The following is a 17,553-nucleotide window of genomic DNA, read 5'->3' as shown; positions in this document are numbered from 1 at the left end:
ACCATCCCAGAGTGACCACTCACCATCCCTGACCATCCCTGAGTGACCCCTCACCATCCCTGACCATCCCTGAGTGACCACTCACCATCCCTGACCATCCCTGAGTGACCACTCACCATCCCTGACCATCCCTGAGTGACCACTCATCATCCCTGAGTGACCACTCACCATCCCAGAGTGACCACTCACCACCCCTGAGTGACCACTCACCATCCCTGAGTGACCACTCACCCTCCCTGACCATCCCCGAGTGACCACTCACCATCGCTGAGTGACCACTGACCATCCCTGACCATCCCTGAGTGACCATCACCACCCCTGAGTGACCATCACCACCCCTGAGTGACCACTCACCATCCCTGAGTGACCATCACCACCCCTGAGTGACCACTCACCATCCCTGAGTGACCACTCACCATCCCTGAGTGACCACTCACCATCCCTGAGTGACCACTCACCATCCCTGAGTGACCACTCACCATCCCTGACCATCCCTGAGTGACCACTCACCACCCCTGAGTGACCACTGACCATCCCTGAGTGACCATCACCATCCCTGAGTGACCACTCACCATCCCTGAGTGACCACTCACCATCCCTGACCATCCCTGAGTGACCACTCACCATCCCTGAGTGACCACTGACCACCCCTGAGTGACCACTCACCATCCCTGAGTGACCACTCACCATCCCTGAGTGACCACTCACCATCCATGAGTGACCACTCACCACCCCTGAGTGACCATCACCATCCCTGAGTGACCACTCACCATCCCTGACCATCCCCGAGTGACCACTGACCATCCCTGAGTGACCACTCACCACCCCTGAGTGACCACTGACCATCCCTGAGTGACCACTCACCATCCCTGACCATCCCAGAGTGACCACTCACCATCCCTGAGTGACCACTCACCATCCCTGACCATCCCTGAGTGACCACTCACCATCTCTGAGTGACCACTCACCATCCCTGACCATCCTTGAGTGACCACTCACCATCCCTGAGTGACCATCACCATCCCTGAGTGACCACTCACCACCCCTGAGTGACCACTCACCATCCCTGAGTGACCACTCACCACCCCTGAGTGACCACTCACCATCCCTGACCATCCCTGAGTGACCACTCACCATCTCTGAGTGACCACTCACTTTCCCTGAGTGACCTTCACCATCCCTGAGTGACCACTGACCATCCCTGAGTGACCATCACCATCCCTGAGTGACCATCACCATCCCTGAGTGACCGCTCACCATCCCTGAGTGACCACTCACCATCCCTGACCATCCCTGAGTGACCATCACCATCCCTGAGTGACCACTGACCGCCCCTGAGTGACCGCTCACCATCCCTGAGTGACCACTCACCATCCCTGACCATCCCTGAGTGACCATCACCATCCCTGAGTGACCACTGACCGCCCCTGAGTGACCGCTCACCATCCCCGAGTGACCACTCACCATCCCTGACCATCCCTGAGTGACCACTCACCATCCCTGAGTGACCACTCACCATCCCTGAGTGACCACTCACCATCCCTGACCATTCCTGAGTGACCACTCACCATCCCTGAGTGACCACTCATCCCTGACCATCCCTGAGTGACCATCACCATCCCTGAGTGACCATCACCATCCCTGAGTGACCATCACCATCCCTGAGTGACCACTGACTGCCCCTGAGTGACCACTCACCATCTCTGAGTGACCACTCACCATCCCTGACCATCCCTGAGTGACCACTGACTGCCCCTGAGTGACCGCTCACCATCCCTGAGTGACCACTGACCATCCCCGAGTGACCACTCACCATCCCTGAGTGACCATCACCAACCCTGACCATCCCTGAGTGACCACTCACCATCCCTGAGTGACCACTCACCATCCCTGAGTGACCACTCACCATCCCTGACCATCCCTGAGTGACCATCACCATCCCTGAGTGACCACTGACCGCCCCTGAGTGACCACTCACCATCCCTGAGTGACCATCACCAACCCTGAGTGACCACTCACCATCCCTGAGTGACCACTCACCGTCCCTGAGTGACCACTCACCATCCCTGAGTGACCATCACCATCCCTGAGTGACCACTCACCATCCCTGAGTGACCACTCACCATCCCTGAGTGACCACTCACCGTCCCTGAGTGACCACTCACCATCCCTGAGTGACCGCTCACCATCCCTGAGTGACCATCACCAACCCTGAGTGACCACTGACCGCCCCTGAGTGACCACTCACCATCCCTGAGTGACCATCACCAACCCTGAGTGACCACTCACCATCCCTGAGTGACCACTCACCATCCCTGAGTGACCATCACCATCCCTGAGTGACCACTGACCGCCCCTGAGTGACCACTCACCATCCCTGAGTGACCATCACCAACCCTGAGTGACCACTCACCATCCCTGAGTGACCACTCACCATCCCTGAGTGACCACTCACCATCCCTGAGTGACCACTGACCGCCCCTGAGTGACCACTCACCATCCCTGAGTGACCATCACCATCCCTGAGTGACCACTCACCATCCCTGAGTGACCACTCACCATCCCTGAGTGACCACTCACCATCTCTGACCATCCCTGAGTGACCACTCACCATTCCTGACCATCCCTGAGTGACCACTCATCATCCCTGAGTGACCACTCACCATCCCAGAGTGACCACTCACCACCCCTGAGTGACCACTCACCCTCCCTGAGTGACCACTCACCATCCCTGACCATCCCTGAGTGACCACTCACCATCCCTGAGTGACCACTCACCACCCCTGAGTGACCACTCACCATCCCTGAGTGACCACTCACCACCCCTGAGTGACCACTCACCATCCCTGAGTGACCACTCACCCTCCCTGACCATCCCCGAGTGACCACTCACCATCGCTGAGTGACCACTGACCATCCCTGACCATCCCTGAGTGACCATCACCACCCCTGAGTGACCATCACCACCCCTGAGTGACCACTCACCATCCCTGAGTGACCATCACCATCCCTGAGTGACCCCTCACCATCCCTGAGTGACCACTCACCACCCCTGAGTGACCACTCACTATCCCTGAGTGACCACTCACCATCCCTGAGTGACCACTCACCATCCCTGAGTGACCATCACCATCCCTGAGTGACCACTCACCATCCCTGAGTGACCATCACCATCCCTGAGTGACCACTCACCATCCCTGAGTGACCACTCACCATCCCTGAGTGACCACTCACTATCCCTGAGTGACCACTCACCATCCCTGAGTGACCACTCACCACCCCTGAGTGACCACTCACTATCCCTGAGTGACCACTCACCATCCCTGAGTGACCACTCACCACCCCTGAGTGACCACTCACCACCCCTGAGTGACCACTCACTATCCCTGAGTGACCACTCACCATCCCTGAGTGACCACTCACCATCCCTGAGTGACCACTCACCACCCCTGAGTGACCACTCACCACCCCTGAGTGACCACTCACCATCCCCGAGTGACCACTCACCATCCCTGAGTGACCATCACCATCCCTGAGTGACCATCACCATCCCTGAGTGACCATCACCACCCCTGAGTGACCACTCACCATCCCTGAGTGACCACTCACCATCCCCGAGTGACCACTCACCATCCCTGAGTGACCACTCACCATCCCTGACCATCCCTGAGTGACCACTCACCACCCCTGAGTGACCACTGACCATCCCTGAGTGACCATCACCATCCCTGAGTGACCACTCACCATCCCTGAGTGACCACTCACCATCCCTGACCATCCCTGAGTGACCTTCACCATCCCCGAGTGACCACTCACCATCCCTGAGTGACCACTCACCATCCCTGACCATCCCTGAGTGACCACTTGTCGTGGTTTAAACCAGTAATTAACAAAAAAGGGGAAAAAAGGAATTATTTATTTCTTGCTGTGAGATATGGATTAAAATAAGAGCAAACCAGGCATAACACTTAAAAGGAATAAAGAAGAGTTTATTGACAAACTACAAGAATAAGAACACCAGAATAAACTTTTAGAAAAAAACCTTTTCATTTCTCACTGCTCACTATTCTTTTGTTTACATGACAACAGAGACAAAAACTGTATAATTTTGATGGTTTAAACAGTTCTAATTCTTTCCATAGTCTTTTCCTCAGTTTCTGTAGAGAAACAGAAGTTCCTTTCTGTCAATTTATGGAGTTTGTCACAAGAAAACTATTTTTGTTATAGTTTCTCGTTTCTCTGATATCAGCTGCTCAGAGCTACTGTTATTAAAGCTCACTTCTCCCATTCCACATCACTCTGAAATGTGTTATGGGTCATGAGTTTGAAGATAGCATTTTTAAGGATAAGTTAGTCAAAGGCAAAAAAGTATTCTTCATCTGCTTCTGAGAGCTTCACTAAGAAACAGTTTTTCTCATTGCCTCTCAAGGCTTCAAATTTCTCAGCACTTCACTATACCACAATTACTTCACTTATTACTTAAATTTACACTTTGAACACCTTATTCCTCTCCATACTCTATTATGAATTAAAGGGGTTTTTCTCAAGACTTCATTGTCCATCCTCATAGTTTTAACAGAAAGATATTTCAGCTTAATTAAAGCATCTCCTTAATTCTCTACCTTTCTTGAAGTCTCTTTTCTTTCTTGCCACTAGTAGTTTATAAAGTCTCTTTTCATGTTGATTACTCTCCTTTTCTCTTTCTGGATGAAAAGATTAATCCGCAAGTCTCATCTGGATAAGAAAGAGTTAAAATCTTGCCAAGCTTTTGTAGATGGTTCGGTGATCTCTGCTGAACAGGAGCTGGAGCTGTCTGCGATGGAAAGTTCTTCATAGCTGCTTTTAGAGAGCGTGGTCTCTGTCTTTGCTTGCTGCAGGCTCAGAGTTCCTTTCCTCTTTCACTCAGCAGTTTTCTAGTGAATGTAGTTACAGCAAAACCTCCAGCTGAACCAGAGATCGGGCCGAGCCCGGCCCAGCCCGACCTAGCTCGGGGCAAGCCTCATCTCCCGGCCGGGAGACGAGAGACGCGGCGGGCCAGGCCCGGCCCCGGCCCGGCCCCTGCCCGGCCACATGGCTTGGGCAGGGAACCGGAGGCCAGCCGGAGCTCCGCCACGCTTTACAGTCAGGAAAAACAAAAGAGCACCACAGACTTCTGGGTGTACACTTTAAGGTGGGGTTCACGAGTTGATTCTACTTTTCAATGGCTAAAACTGCTGTCAATTCTCAGCAATGACCGATAATTGGTCAAGAGAAAAGACTCCCAGGAGACCCCAGCAACTTTAACTTTCTTAAAGGTAAAGGAACTTTATGACAGCACTCACCACCCCTGAGTGACCACTGACCATCCCTGAGTGACCACTCACCTTCCCTGAGTGACCATCACCATCCCTGAGTGACCACTCACCATCCCTGAGTGACCACTCACCATCCCTGACCATCCCCGAGTGACCACTCACCATCCCTGAGTGACCATCACCATCCCTGAGTGACCACTCACCATCCCTGAGTGACCACTGACCACCCCTGAGTGACCACTCACCATCCCTGAGTGACCACTCACCATCCCTGAGTGACCACTGACCACCCCTGAGTGACCACTCACCATCCCTGAGTGACCACTCACCATCCCTGAGTGACCACTCACCATCCCTGACCATCCCTGAGTGACCACTGACAATCCCTGAGTGACCACTCACCATCCCTGACCATCCCTGAGTGACCACTCACCATCCCTGAGTGACCATCACCATCCCTGAGTGACCACTCACCCAGAGCGGGGCGGGATTTGGGGGTAAAAATGGGGATTTTGGGAATTTTGGGAGGGGCTTGGAGGAGTTTTCAGGGATTTGGGGCAATTTCAGGCGATTTTGGGAGTTTTGGGAGGGGCTTGGAGGGGTTCTCAGGGATTTGGGGCGATTTCAGACGATTTTGGGAATTTTGGGAGGGGTTTGGAGGGGTTCTCAGGGATTTGGGGCGATTTCAGGCGATTTTGGGGAATTTTGGGGCGATTCGGGGTCACTTTAAGGGACGACCATCGAGTTCTGGCGGCCTCGTGGCCAGAGCGGCTCCTCCGTGACCATAGAGAAACAAAGGGGCGTGGCCAGCGCGGCTCCCGCCGTTGCCATAGAAACACCGGAAAGCGGACGTGGCCACACCCGGAAGTGCCAATGGAGGAGGCGGAGGGTAACGGGGAAAGGGCGGGAGGCCCCAAAAACGCCCCAAAATTCCCCAAAATCACCCCCAAATCAGCCCAAATCCACCTCGGCCACCCAAAAAACGGCTCCGGGATCCCAAAATGATCCAAAATCCACACCGGGAGCTTCAAAATCGCCTCAGATTCCCCCAAAATCCTCCTTAAAATGCCCCGAATTCCCGAAATTCCCTCCAAATCCCGGAATTTTCCAAATCTCTCTTCGGATCCCTCGAATCCCCCGGGAATCCCCGTCAGAAATTCCCCAAAATCCAAAAAAAAAAATCCCAAGAAAACCCCACAAAAAATAAAACTTAAAAAAAATCCCGTCCAAAAAAATAAATAAAAAATCCAAATAAATCACGAAAAAAATCCACCAAAAATCGCAGAAATTCCAACAAGAAGTTAAAAAAAAACAAAGCCCAAAATCCCCGATTTCCCCCCGCCATCCCGTTTTTTCCCGGATTTTCCCGTTTTTTCCCGGATTTTCCCGGATTTTCCCGTTTTTTCCCGTTTTTTCCCGTTTTTCCCGTTTTTCTCCCCAGCCCGCTGCCTCTGCCGGGGTTTCTGGGGCTCCCTGGAGGCCGCTCGGTACCGGGGGGGGCCCCGGGGGCGGCTCCGGAGCTGCGGGAGCGGCGCCCCCCGGGCCCGGCTGCACCGAGCGGCCGCGGTGAGAGAAAAACCGGGAATGCCGGGGGGGGCCGGGGGGTCTGGGGGGATCGGGGGATTGGGAATTTTGGGGAATTTGGGGGGAATTTTTTGGGAATTTTGGAAGAAATTTTTGGGAATTTTTTGGGAATTTTTTTGGGAATTTTTTGGGATTTTTTTGGGAATTTTTTTGGAATTTTTGGGAATTTTCAGGGAAATTTTGGGGAATTATTTGGGATTTTTTTGGGAATTTTTTGGGATTTTTTGGGGAATTTTTTGGGATTTTTTTGGGAATTTTTTGGGAATTTTTTGAGAATTTTTTGGGAAATTTTGGAGGGAATTTTTGGGATTTTTTTGGGTTTTTTTGGGAATTTTTTGGGAATTTTTGGGAATTTTTTGGGAATTTTTTTGGGAATTTTTGAGAATTTTTTGGGAATTTTGGGGGGAATTTTTGGGGAATTTTTGGGAATTTTTGGGAATTTTTGGGGGGAATTTTGGGGAATTTTTTGGGAAATTTTGGGGTTTTTTTTGGAATTTTTGGGAATTTTTTGGGAATTTTTGGGGGAATTTTGGGAAATTTTGGAGGGAATTTTTGGGAATTTTTTTGGGAAATTTTGGGAATTTTTTGGGAATTTTTGGGGGAATTTTCTGTGAATTTTTGGGGAATTTTTGGGAATTTTTTTGGGAATTTTTGGGAATTTTTGGGGGAATATTGGGGAATTTTTGGGGAATTTTGGGGAATTTTTTGGGAATTTTTGGGAATTTTTTGGGAATTTTGGAGGGATTTTTTAGGAATTTTTTGGGATTTTTTTGGGAATTTTTTGGGAATTTTTGGGAATTTTTTGGGAATTTTTTGGGAAATTTTGGGAATTTTTTGGGAATTTTTGAATTTTGGAGGGAATTTTTGGGAATTTTTGGGGAATTTTTTGGGATTTTTTTGGGAATTTTTTGGGAATTTTTTTGGAATTTTTGGGAATTTTTTAGGAATTTTGGAGGGATTTTTTAGGAATTTTTTGGGATTTTTTTGGGAATTTTTTGGGAATTTTTGGGAATTTTTTGGGAATTTTTTTGGGAATTTTTGAGAATTTTTTGGGAATTTTGGGGGGAATTTTGGGGGGAATTTTTTGGGAATTTTTGGGGAATTTTTGGGAATTTTTGGGAATTTTTGGGGGGAATTTTGGGGAATTTTTTGGGAAATTTTGGGGTTTTTTTTGGAATTTTTGGGAATTTTTTGGGAATTTTTGGGGGAATTTTGGGAAATTTTGGAGGGAATTTTTGGGAATTTTTTTGGGAAATTTTGGGAATTTTTTGGGAATTTTTGGGGGAATTTTCTGTGAATTTTTGGGGAATTTTTGGGAATTTTTTTGGGAATTTTTGGGAATTTTTGGGGGAATTTTGGGGAATTTTTGGGGAATTTTTTTTTGGAATTTTCTGTGGGGTTTACTGGAGAAGATTTAGTATTAGTATTTATTAGTATTTATTAGTATTTATTAGTATTTATTAGTATTTATTAGTATTAATATTAATATTAGTATTAGTATTCGATTTTTTGGGGGGTGGGGGGAGGATTTTAAGGGGTTTTTGGGAATTGGGGTAAAAATATTGGGAAGTTGGGAATTTTGGGGAATTATTGGGTGGAATTTTTGGGAATTTGGGGTGGAAATTTTTGGGAATTTTTTGGGAATTTTTTGGGAATTTTTTGGGAAATTCCGGCTCCTCTTTTCCCCTCCCCCACCCCCCCTTTTTACGTTTTCCTGGGTTTTTTTTCCCAATTTTTTTCCGGGAATTCCGGGGATTTCCAGCGGCTGCTGCTCCCCCAGGGCTTCCCCGACAGCGTCAGCCCCGACTACGGCCGGTACCAGTGCTGGGACAGCCTGCAGGTACTGGGGATACTGGGAGCACTGGGAGGGACTGGGAGGGGACTGGGGGGGACTGGGAGAGACTGGGAGGGACTGGGAGGGACTGGGAGGGGACTGGGAGGGACTGGGAGGGGACTGGGAGGGACTGGGATGGACTGGGAGGGACTGGGAGGGACTGGGAGGGGACTGGGAGGGACTGGGAGGGAACTGGGAGGGACTGGGAGGGACTGGGATGGACTGGGAGGGACTGGGAGGGACTGGGAGGGACTGGGAGGGGACTGGGAGGGACTGGGAGGGAACTGGGAGGGACTGGGAGGGACTGGGGGGGACTGGGGAGGGACTGGGGGGGACTGGGAGGGGACTGGGAGGGACTGGGAGGGGACTGGGAGGGACTGGGAGGGACTGGGATGGACTGGGAGGGACTGGGGGGGAACTGGGAGGGACTGGGGGGACTGGGAGGGACTGGGAGGGGACTGGGAGGGACTGGGAGGGACTGGGAGGGGACTGGGAGGGACTGGGAGGGAACTGGGAGGGGACTGGGAGGGAACTGGGAGGGACTGGGGAGGGACTGGGAGGGAACTGGGAGGGACTGGGGGGACTGGGGGGACTGGGAGGGACTGGGGGGACTGGGAGGGACTGGGAGGGACTGGGACTGTTCTGTACTGGTCCGTACTGGTCCATACTGGTCCATACTGGTCCATACTGGTCCATACTGGTCCATACTGGTTTATACTGGTCCGTACTGGCCGCAGGCGCTCTGCTCCAGCCTGGCCGGTTCCCTCTCCACCCGCGCCGTGCTCGAGGCCGTCGGGGTCGGCGACGGCGCCGCCACCGTCACCGGAGCCGCGCTCACCTGGCTGCTGCGAGGTGCGCCCCAAAATCCCGGGAATTCCGCCCCCAAATCCCGGGAATTCCATCCCCAAAATCCCAGGAATTGCATCCCCAAAATCCCGGGAATTCCGTCCCCAAAATCCCGGGAATTCCATCCCCAAAATCCCGGGAATTCCTTCCCCAAAATCCCGGGAATTCCGTCCCCAAAATCCCGGGAATTCCGCCCCAAAATCCCGGGAATTCCGCCCCCAAAATCCCGGGAATTCCATCCCCAGAATCCCGGGAATTCCGCCCCAAAATCCCGGGAATTCCGTCCCCAAAATCCCGGGAATTCCATCCTCAAAATCCCGGGAATTCCGCCCCAAAATCCCGGGAATTCCGTCCCTGATTCCCGGCTTTTCCCTCAGACGGGGTCGGGATCATCACCAGGATCGTCTTTGTGTGGCTGCAGGGGTGAGACTGGGACGGACTGGGACGGACTGGGATGGACTGGGAGGGAACTGGGATGAACTGGGAGGGAACTGGGATGAACTGGGAGGGACTGGGATGGACTGGGAGGGAACTGGGATGGACTGGGAGGGAACTGGGATGGACTGGGATGGACTGGGAGGAACTGGGAGCACTGGGAGCACTGGGAGGCCCCTGCTGGTCCACACCGGTCCGTACTGGTCCAAACTGGTCCAAACTGGTCCAAACTGGTCCGTACTGGTTTCCTCCCCCAGGAGCCACCTGGACTGCGAGGCCAAGCAATGGCGGTGAGGCCCCGCCCCCTTCCCAAATATGGTCATTCCCCAAGCCACGCCCACAAATTTACCATATGCCCCGCCCCCTTTCCCATATATGGCCATGAACTGCTCTCTTGCCAAGCCCCGCCCCTTTTCCCATATATGGCCATGAACTGCTCTCTTGCCAAGCCCCGCCCCCTTTACCATATATGGCCATGAACTGCCCTCTTGCCAAGCCCCGCCCCTCATTACCATTTATGGCCACTCCCAGCTAAGCCCCGCCCCTCATTACCATTTATGGCCACTCCCAGCTAAGCCCCACCCCTCATTACCATATATGGCCACTCCCAGCTAAGCCCCGCCCCCTCATTACCATATATGGCCACTCCCAGCTAAGCCCCACCCCTCATTACCGTATACGGTCACTCACACCTAAGCCCCGCCCCCATTACCATATATGGCCACTCCCAGCTAAGCCCCGCCCCTCATTACCATATATGGTCACTCCCAGCTAAGCCCCGCCCCCTTTACCATATATGGCCACTCCCACCTAAGCCCCGCCCCCATTACCATATATGGTCACTCCCACCTAAGCCCCGCCCCCTCATTACCATATATGGCTCACAATCCCCAAGCTCCGCCCCTCCCTTCCCTTCTATGGGCAGGCCACGCCCACAGCTCCATATAAGGGCAAGCCCCGCCCCCAGGTTCCTGGCGGATCTGCTCAATGACGTCGCCCTGGTGCTGGAAATCCTCGCTCCCCATTGGCTGAGCCTTGGCCCCGCCCTCCTGCTCATGGCGGCCGCGGCCAGGGTGGGAACTGGGATGGACTGGGATGGACTGGGATAAACTGGGAGGGAACTGGGATGGACTGGGATGGACTGGGAGGGACTGGGAGGGACTGGGATAAACTGGGATAAACTGGGATAAACTGGGATAAACTGGGAGGGAACTGGGAGGGGCTGGGATAAACTGGGATGGACTGGGAGGGACTGGGAGGGACTGGGAGGGACTGGGATGGACTGGGATAAACTGGGATAAACTGGGATAAACTGGGAGGGGCTGGGAGGGGACTGGGATAAACTGGGATGGACTGGGAGGGGCTGGGATGGACTGGGATGGACTGGGAGGGGCTGGGATAAACTGGGATAAACTGGGAGGGGCGTGGTTTATCCCGTTTATTCCACTCTAAACCGGTTTAAACCGGTTTCTCTGGGTCCCTGCCGGTCCATACTGGTTCATACTGGTTCATACTGGTCCATACTGGTTTTTACTGGTCCATACTGGTTCATACTGGTTCATACTGGTTCTTACTGGTTCATACTGGTTTTTACTGGTTCTTACTGGTTCATACTGGTTCTTACTGGTCCCAGTGCGTGGTGGGCGTGGCCGGAAGCGCCACCAGGGCGGCCCTGGCCGTGCACCAGGCCCGGAGGGACAACGTGGCCGACGTGGCCGCCAAGGACAGCAGCCAGGTGGGCGTGGCCAGTCCGGACTGGTTTGTACTGGTCTGGACTGGTCTGGACTGGTCTGGGCTGGTTTGGACTGGTTTGGACTGGTTTGGACTGGTCTGGACTGGTTTGTACTGGTCTGGACTGGTTTATACTGGTCCATACCAGTTTATACCGGTCCGTACTGGTTTTTACTGGTTTGTACTGGTCTGACTGGTTTGTACTGGTCTGGACTGGTTCCTACTGGTCTGGACTGGTTTGGACTGGTCTGGACTGGTTTGGACTGGTTTGTACTGGTTTGTACTGGTCTGGACTGGTTTGGACTGGTTTGTACTGTTTTCTACTGGTTTGTACTGGTCCGGACTGGTTTATACTGGTCCATACCAGTTTATACCGGTTCGTACTGGTTTTTACTGGTTTTTACTGGTTTGTACTGGTCCGGACTGGTTTATACTGGTCCATACCAGTTTATACCAGTCCGTACTGGTCTATACTGGTTTATACTGGTCCGTACTGGGCAGGAGACGCTGGTGAACGGGGCGGGGCTGCTGCTGTCGCTGCTGCTGCTCCCGGTGCTGGACGGGCGGCCATGGTGAGGGGCGGGGCCTGAGGGGGCGGGGCCATGGTGAGGGGCGGGGCCATGGTGAGGGGCGGGGCCTGAGGGGGCGGGGCCATGGTGAGGGGCGGGGCCATGGTGAGGGGCGGGGCCTGAGGGGGCGGGGCCATGGTGAGGGGCGGGGCCATGGTGAGGGGCGGGGCCTGAGGGGGCGGGGCCATGGTGAGGGGCGGGGCCTGAGGGGGCGGGGCCTGAGGGGGTGGGGCCATGGTGAGGGGCGGGGCCATGGTGAGGGGCGGGGCCATGGTGAGGGGCGGGGCCTGAGGGGCGGGGCCATGGTGAGGGGCGGGGCCTCAGGGGGCGGGGCCTGAGGGGGCGGGGCCATGGTGAGGGGCGGGGCCTCAGGGGGCGGGGCCTGGGGGCGGGGCCTCAAGAAATGGGTGATGGGTAAAGGGGCGTGGCAAAAGTGGGAGGGGTTAAATTTTGGGTGGGGCCTTGTTGGGGGTGTGGCTTTGGGGAAGGGGGCGTGGCTTAAACGCGGGTCCGTTAAAGGGGCGGGGCTTTAACTGTTGGGAAAGGGGAGGGGCTTAAGGGAGGGGCTTAAAGAGGGAGGGGTCTGGGGAAAGGGGGAGGAGCCTAAAGAATTCCTGGAGTTTCAGCTGAGGTGGGCGTGGCTCATTTGAATATGGGCGTGGCTCATTTCAATCTGGGCGTGGCTCATTTGAATCTGGGCGTGGCTCATTTGAATCTGGGCGTGGCTCATTTGAATCTGGGCGTGGCTCATTTGAATATGGGCGTGACTCATTTCAATCTGGGCGTGGCTCATTTGAATCTGGGCGTGGCTCATTTGAATCTGGGCGTGGCATTTTGGAACTGGGCGTGGTTTCTCCAGACCTGGGCGTGGCCCAGCCTCACCTGGCCCCGCCCCTCACCTGTCCAGGCTCACCTGGGCCGCCCTGGGGCTGCTCCTGGCCGCTCACCTGGGCTCCAACCTGGCCGCCCTGGGCTCCCTCACCTTGACCTCCCTGAACCGGCCCCGCCTCCGCCTCGCCATTGGCTGGGCCCTGAGAGGGGGCGGGGACAAGGGGGAAAGGGGCGTGGCTTGGGAAGGAAAGGGCGGGGTCAAGCTGGAACTGCCCCGCCCCCAGCAGGTGAATCCCAGAGAGCCGCTGCTGCCAGGTGAGGTCACCTGGGGGGGATTTGGGGTCACCTGGGGGGATTTGGGGTCACCTGGGGGGAATTGGGGTCACCTGGGGGGGATTTGGGGTCACCTGGGGGGGATTTGGGGACACCTGAGAGGGATTTGGGGTCACCTGGGGGGATTTGGGGACACCTGGGGGGGATTTGGGGACACCTGAGAGGGATTTGGGGTCACCTGGGGGGGATTTGGGGACACCTGGGGGGAATTTGGGGTCACCTGGGGGGGAATTGGGGTCACCTGGGGGGATTTGGGGTCACCTGGGGGGGATTTGGGGTCACCTGGGGGGGATTTGGGGACACCTGGGGGGGATTTGGGGACACCTGGGGGGATTTGGGGTCACCTGGGGGGAATTGGGGTCACCTGGGGGGATTTGGGGTCACCTGGGGGGATTTGGGGACACCTGGGGGGATTTGGGGTCACCTGGGGGGATTTGGGGTCACCTGGAGGGGATTGGGGACACCTGGGGGGATTTGGGGACACCTGGGGGGAATTTGGGGTCACCTGGGGGGGATTTGGGGACACCTGGGGGGGATTTGGGGACACCTGAGAGGGATTTGGGGTCACCTGGGGGGATTTGGGGTCCCCTGGGGGGATTTGGGGTCACCTGAGAGGGATTTGGGGACACCTGGGGGGGATTTGGGGACACCTGGGGGGGATTTGGGGACACCTGGGGGGGATCTGGGGTCACCTGGGGAGGAATTGGGGTCACCTGGGGGGATTTGGGGACACCTGGGGGGGATTTGGGGTCACCTGGGGGGGATTTGGGGTCACCTGGGGGGGATTTGGGGTCACCTGGGGGGATTTGGGGACACCTGGGGGGGATTTGGGGACACCTGGGGGGGATTTGGGGTCACCTGGGGGGGATTTGGGGACACCTGGGGGGGATTTGGGGTCACCTGGGGGGGATTTGGGGTCACCTGGGGGGGATTTGGGGACACCTGGGGGGGATTTGGGGACACCTGGGGGGGATTTGGGGACACCTGGGGGGGATTTGGGGTCACCTGGGGGGATTTGGGGTCACCTGGGGGGGATTGGGGTCACCTGGGGGGGATTTGGGGACACCTGGGGGGGATTTGGGGTCACCTGGGGGGGATTTGGGGTCACCTTCGCTCACCTGGATGACATCATCACCCCTCCCCCCCCTCCCAGGGTTCGGTTCCCGCCTCCGGCTGCACCTGGGCGCGCCCCTGGAGCACCTGGTGAGCAGGTGAGGGGGGAATTCCCGGGGAATTTGGGGGATTTTGTGGGAATTTGGGGGATTTTGTGGGAATTTGAGGAATTTCGTGGGAATTTGGGGGATTTTGTGGGATTTTGGGGGGTTTTGTGGGATTTTGTGGGATTTTGTGGGAATTTGGGGGATTTTGTGGGAATTTGGGGGATTTTGTGGGATTTTGTGGGAATTTGTGGGATTTTGTGGGAATTTGGGGGATTTTGTGGGAATTTGGGGGATTTTGTGGGAATTTGGGGGATTTTGTGGGAATTTGGGGGGTTTTGTGGGAATTTGGGGGGTTTTGTGGGATTTTGCCCAATTTGGGGTTTTTCCCGCCCGTTTCTGCAGCGAGGCCGAGTTCCGGAAGGCTCTGGAATGCGGCAGCCCCGATTACATCATCGTGCTCCGCCCCTCCCGAGGTGCGCCCCTGAATTCCCCCAAATTCCCCCTAAATTTCGCCTCTTTTGGGGCTCCTTTTTCCCGCAATTCCCGGGGTTTTGGGGATTTTGGGATGAGGATTTTTTTGGGGGGGTTAAATTCTGAATTTTCCCTGAATTTTCCCGTTTTCCCCCCAGATTTCCGCTCATTTAAATACGGATTTTTTTTTGGGGGGAGGTTGTGGAATTTTGGGGTTTTTTGGGGGGGAGGTTGTGGAATTTTGGTTTTTTTTGGGGGGGAGGTTCTGGAATTTTGGGGTTTTTTTGGGGGGAGGTTCTGGAATTTTGGGTTTTTTTTGGGGGGGGGTTCTGGAATTTTGGGGTTTTTTTGGGGGGGTTAAATTCTGAATTTTCCCTGAATTTTCCCATTTTCCCCCCAGATTTCCGCTCATTTAAATACGGATTTTTTTTTGGGGGGAGGTTCTGGAATTTTGGGTTTTTTTGGGGGGAGGTTCTGGAATTTTGGGTTTTTTTGGGGGGAGTTTGTGGAATTTTGGGTTTTTTTGGGGGGAGGTTCTGGAATTTTGGGTTTTTTTGGGGGGGGGGTTCTGGAATTTTGGGGTTTTTTTGGGGGGAGGTTGTGGAATTTTGGGTTTTTTTGGGGGGGAGGTTCTGGAATTTTGGGTTTTTTTTGGGGGAGGTTCTGGAATTTTGGGGTTTTTTTGGGGGGGGGTGTTCTGGAATTTTGGGGTTTTTTTGGGGGGGGGTTGTGGAATTTTGGGTTTTTTTTTTTTTTGGGGGGGAGGTTGTGGAATTTTGGGGTTTTTTTGGGGGGGGGTTCTGCTCGTTTAAATACGGATTTTTTTTGGGGGGAGGTTGTGGAATTTTGGGGTTTTTTGGGGTGTGTGACCCCCCCGTGACCCCTCCCTGTCCCCCCCCCCAGGCTGGGTGGGGGTGGGGCTGCGCCGGGGGGCCCCCCCCGAGACCCCGACCTTGGCGTGCGCCCAGGCCCTGCTGCTGGAGGAGCTGCTGGGGGGGGATTTGGGACCCCAGACCCACCTGGGGCAGCTCCTGGGACCCCTCCAGAGGCGCCTGCGCAGCTGCCGTGAGAACCCCGGGAGTTTTGGGGGAAAAAATGGGATTTTTGGGGGAAAAAATGGGATTTTTGGGGTGAAAAAATGGGATTTTTGGGTGAAAAAATGGGATTTTTGGGTGAAAAAATGGGATTTTTGGGTGAAAAAATGGGATTTTTGGGGGAAAAAATGGGATTTTTGGGGGAAAAAATGGGATTTTTGGGTGAAAAAATGGGATTTTTGGGTGAAAAAATGAGATTTTTGGGGGAAAAAATGGGATTTTTGGGGGAAAAAATGGGATTTTCTGGGATTTTTTTTTAAGGGGATTTGGGGGGGAGGTCGGGAAGCGCTGGAAGGTTCTGGAGGGATTTTGGGGAATTTTTTTGGGGGGATTTTTAGGGGGTCTTTGGGAGGCTCCGGGATGTGTTCCTGTGCAGGGATTTTTGGGATTCTCGGAAGGTTTTTTTGGGGGGAAATTTTGGGGGTTTGGGAAAGAATTTTTGGGGAGGAAAGAAGTGACCGGGGGGGGTCCTGAGGGGAATTTGGGAGGGATTTTGGAATTTTCGAGGGGATCTGTGGGAAATTTGGGAAGTTTTGGGAATGCCAGGGGGTTCTGGGAGGAATTTTGGGATGAATTTTGTCTCTCCCCTCCCCCCCCCAGCGCCGGACGCGGTTCCCTGGGGGGTCCTGGCCGAGACCTCGCGACTCTTCCGGGAGCTGGGCCCCGCCCTCCTGCGAGGTTCGGGCGGATTCTCGGGGATTTTGGGGGGATTTTGGGGGGATTTTGGGGGATTTTGGGGATGGCAAATCCCCCCCCAAAAAGACGCTCCGGGTTTCACTTCCGGGTTTGGAGCTGACGGTGAGGGCGCCCCCTGCAGGGCTGGAGGCCGCGGGCTGGGACACGCAGCGCCCCCTGCTGGCCGTGGACGAGTGGCGGCTGCAGTGGGAGGAGCCAGAGGGAGGCCACGCCCCCTGAGCGAGGCCACGCCCCCTGAGCGAGGCCACGCCCCCTGAGCGAGGCCACGCCCCCTGAGCGAGGCCACGCCCCCTTCCCCGGCAAAAAACGGCGGGAACGGAGCGGGAAAAGAAAATTATTTCTGGAATTTTGGTGGATTTGGTCATTTTGGGAGGATCTGGAGGAATCTTGGGGGGGTTTCTGGGAGGTTTCGGGTGGAATTTTGGGGTGGAATTTTGGGAGGGTTTGGGGCAGTTTTAGGGGAGGGGTTTTGAGGAATTTTGGGAGGGTTTGGGGCAGTTTTGGGGGAGGGGTTTTTGAGGAATTTTGGGAGGGTTTGGGGCAGTTTTAGGGGAGGGGTTTTGAGGAATTTTGGGAGGGTTTGGGGCAGTTTTAGGGGAGGGGTTTTGAGGAATTTTGGGAGGGTTTGGGGCAGTTTTAGGGGAGGGGTTTTGAGGAATTTTGGGAGGGTTTGGG

At 54.6% G+C, this 17,553-nt stretch overlaps 1 protein-coding gene and 1 long non-coding RNA gene across 2 annotated transcripts; one reads left to right on the top strand and one right to left on the bottom strand.

The window, feature by feature from the left end:
* Positions 1 to 2,435: 2,435 nt before the first annotated feature.
* Positions 2,436 to 3,563, bottom strand: LOC131590651 (uncharacterized). Its single transcript, XR_009280185.1, has 3 exons — positions 3,189 to 3,563; positions 2,639 to 2,836; positions 2,436 to 2,492 (listed from the first exon to the last, which is right to left on the bottom strand). It is a non-coding gene; the product is annotated as an uncharacterized LOC131590651 (long non-coding RNA).
* A 2,557-nt stretch (positions 3,564 to 6,120) lies between these two features.
* Positions 6,121 to 17,276, top strand: RUSF1 (RUS family member 1). Its single transcript, XM_058860873.1, has 16 exons — positions 6,121 to 6,183; positions 6,736 to 6,860; positions 8,641 to 8,718; positions 9,450 to 9,564; positions 9,936 to 9,981; positions 10,251 to 10,283; positions 10,961 to 11,066; positions 11,627 to 11,728; positions 12,226 to 12,296; positions 13,201 to 13,439; positions 14,611 to 14,668; positions 15,020 to 15,090; positions 15,992 to 16,153; positions 16,783 to 16,860; positions 17,000 to 17,102; positions 17,160 to 17,276. Exons 1-15 carry the CDS (start codon positions 6,168 to 6,170, stop codon positions 17,095 to 17,097), a joined length of 1,398 nt encoding a protein of 465 aa, XP_058716856.1. The 5' UTR covers positions 6,121 to 6,167; the 3' UTR covers positions 17,098 to 17,102; positions 17,160 to 17,276.
* Positions 17,277 to 17,553: the final 277 nt, after the last annotated feature.

Source organism: Poecile atricapillus, chromosome 34 (genome assembly GCF_030490865.1).
Source record: "Poecile atricapillus isolate bPoeAtr1 chromosome 34, bPoeAtr1.hap1, whole genome shotgun sequence".
Lineage (NCBI taxonomy): Eukaryota > Metazoa > Chordata > Aves > Passeriformes > Paridae > Poecile > Poecile atricapillus.
This window is presented reverse-complemented; position numbering and strand designations above follow the sequence as displayed.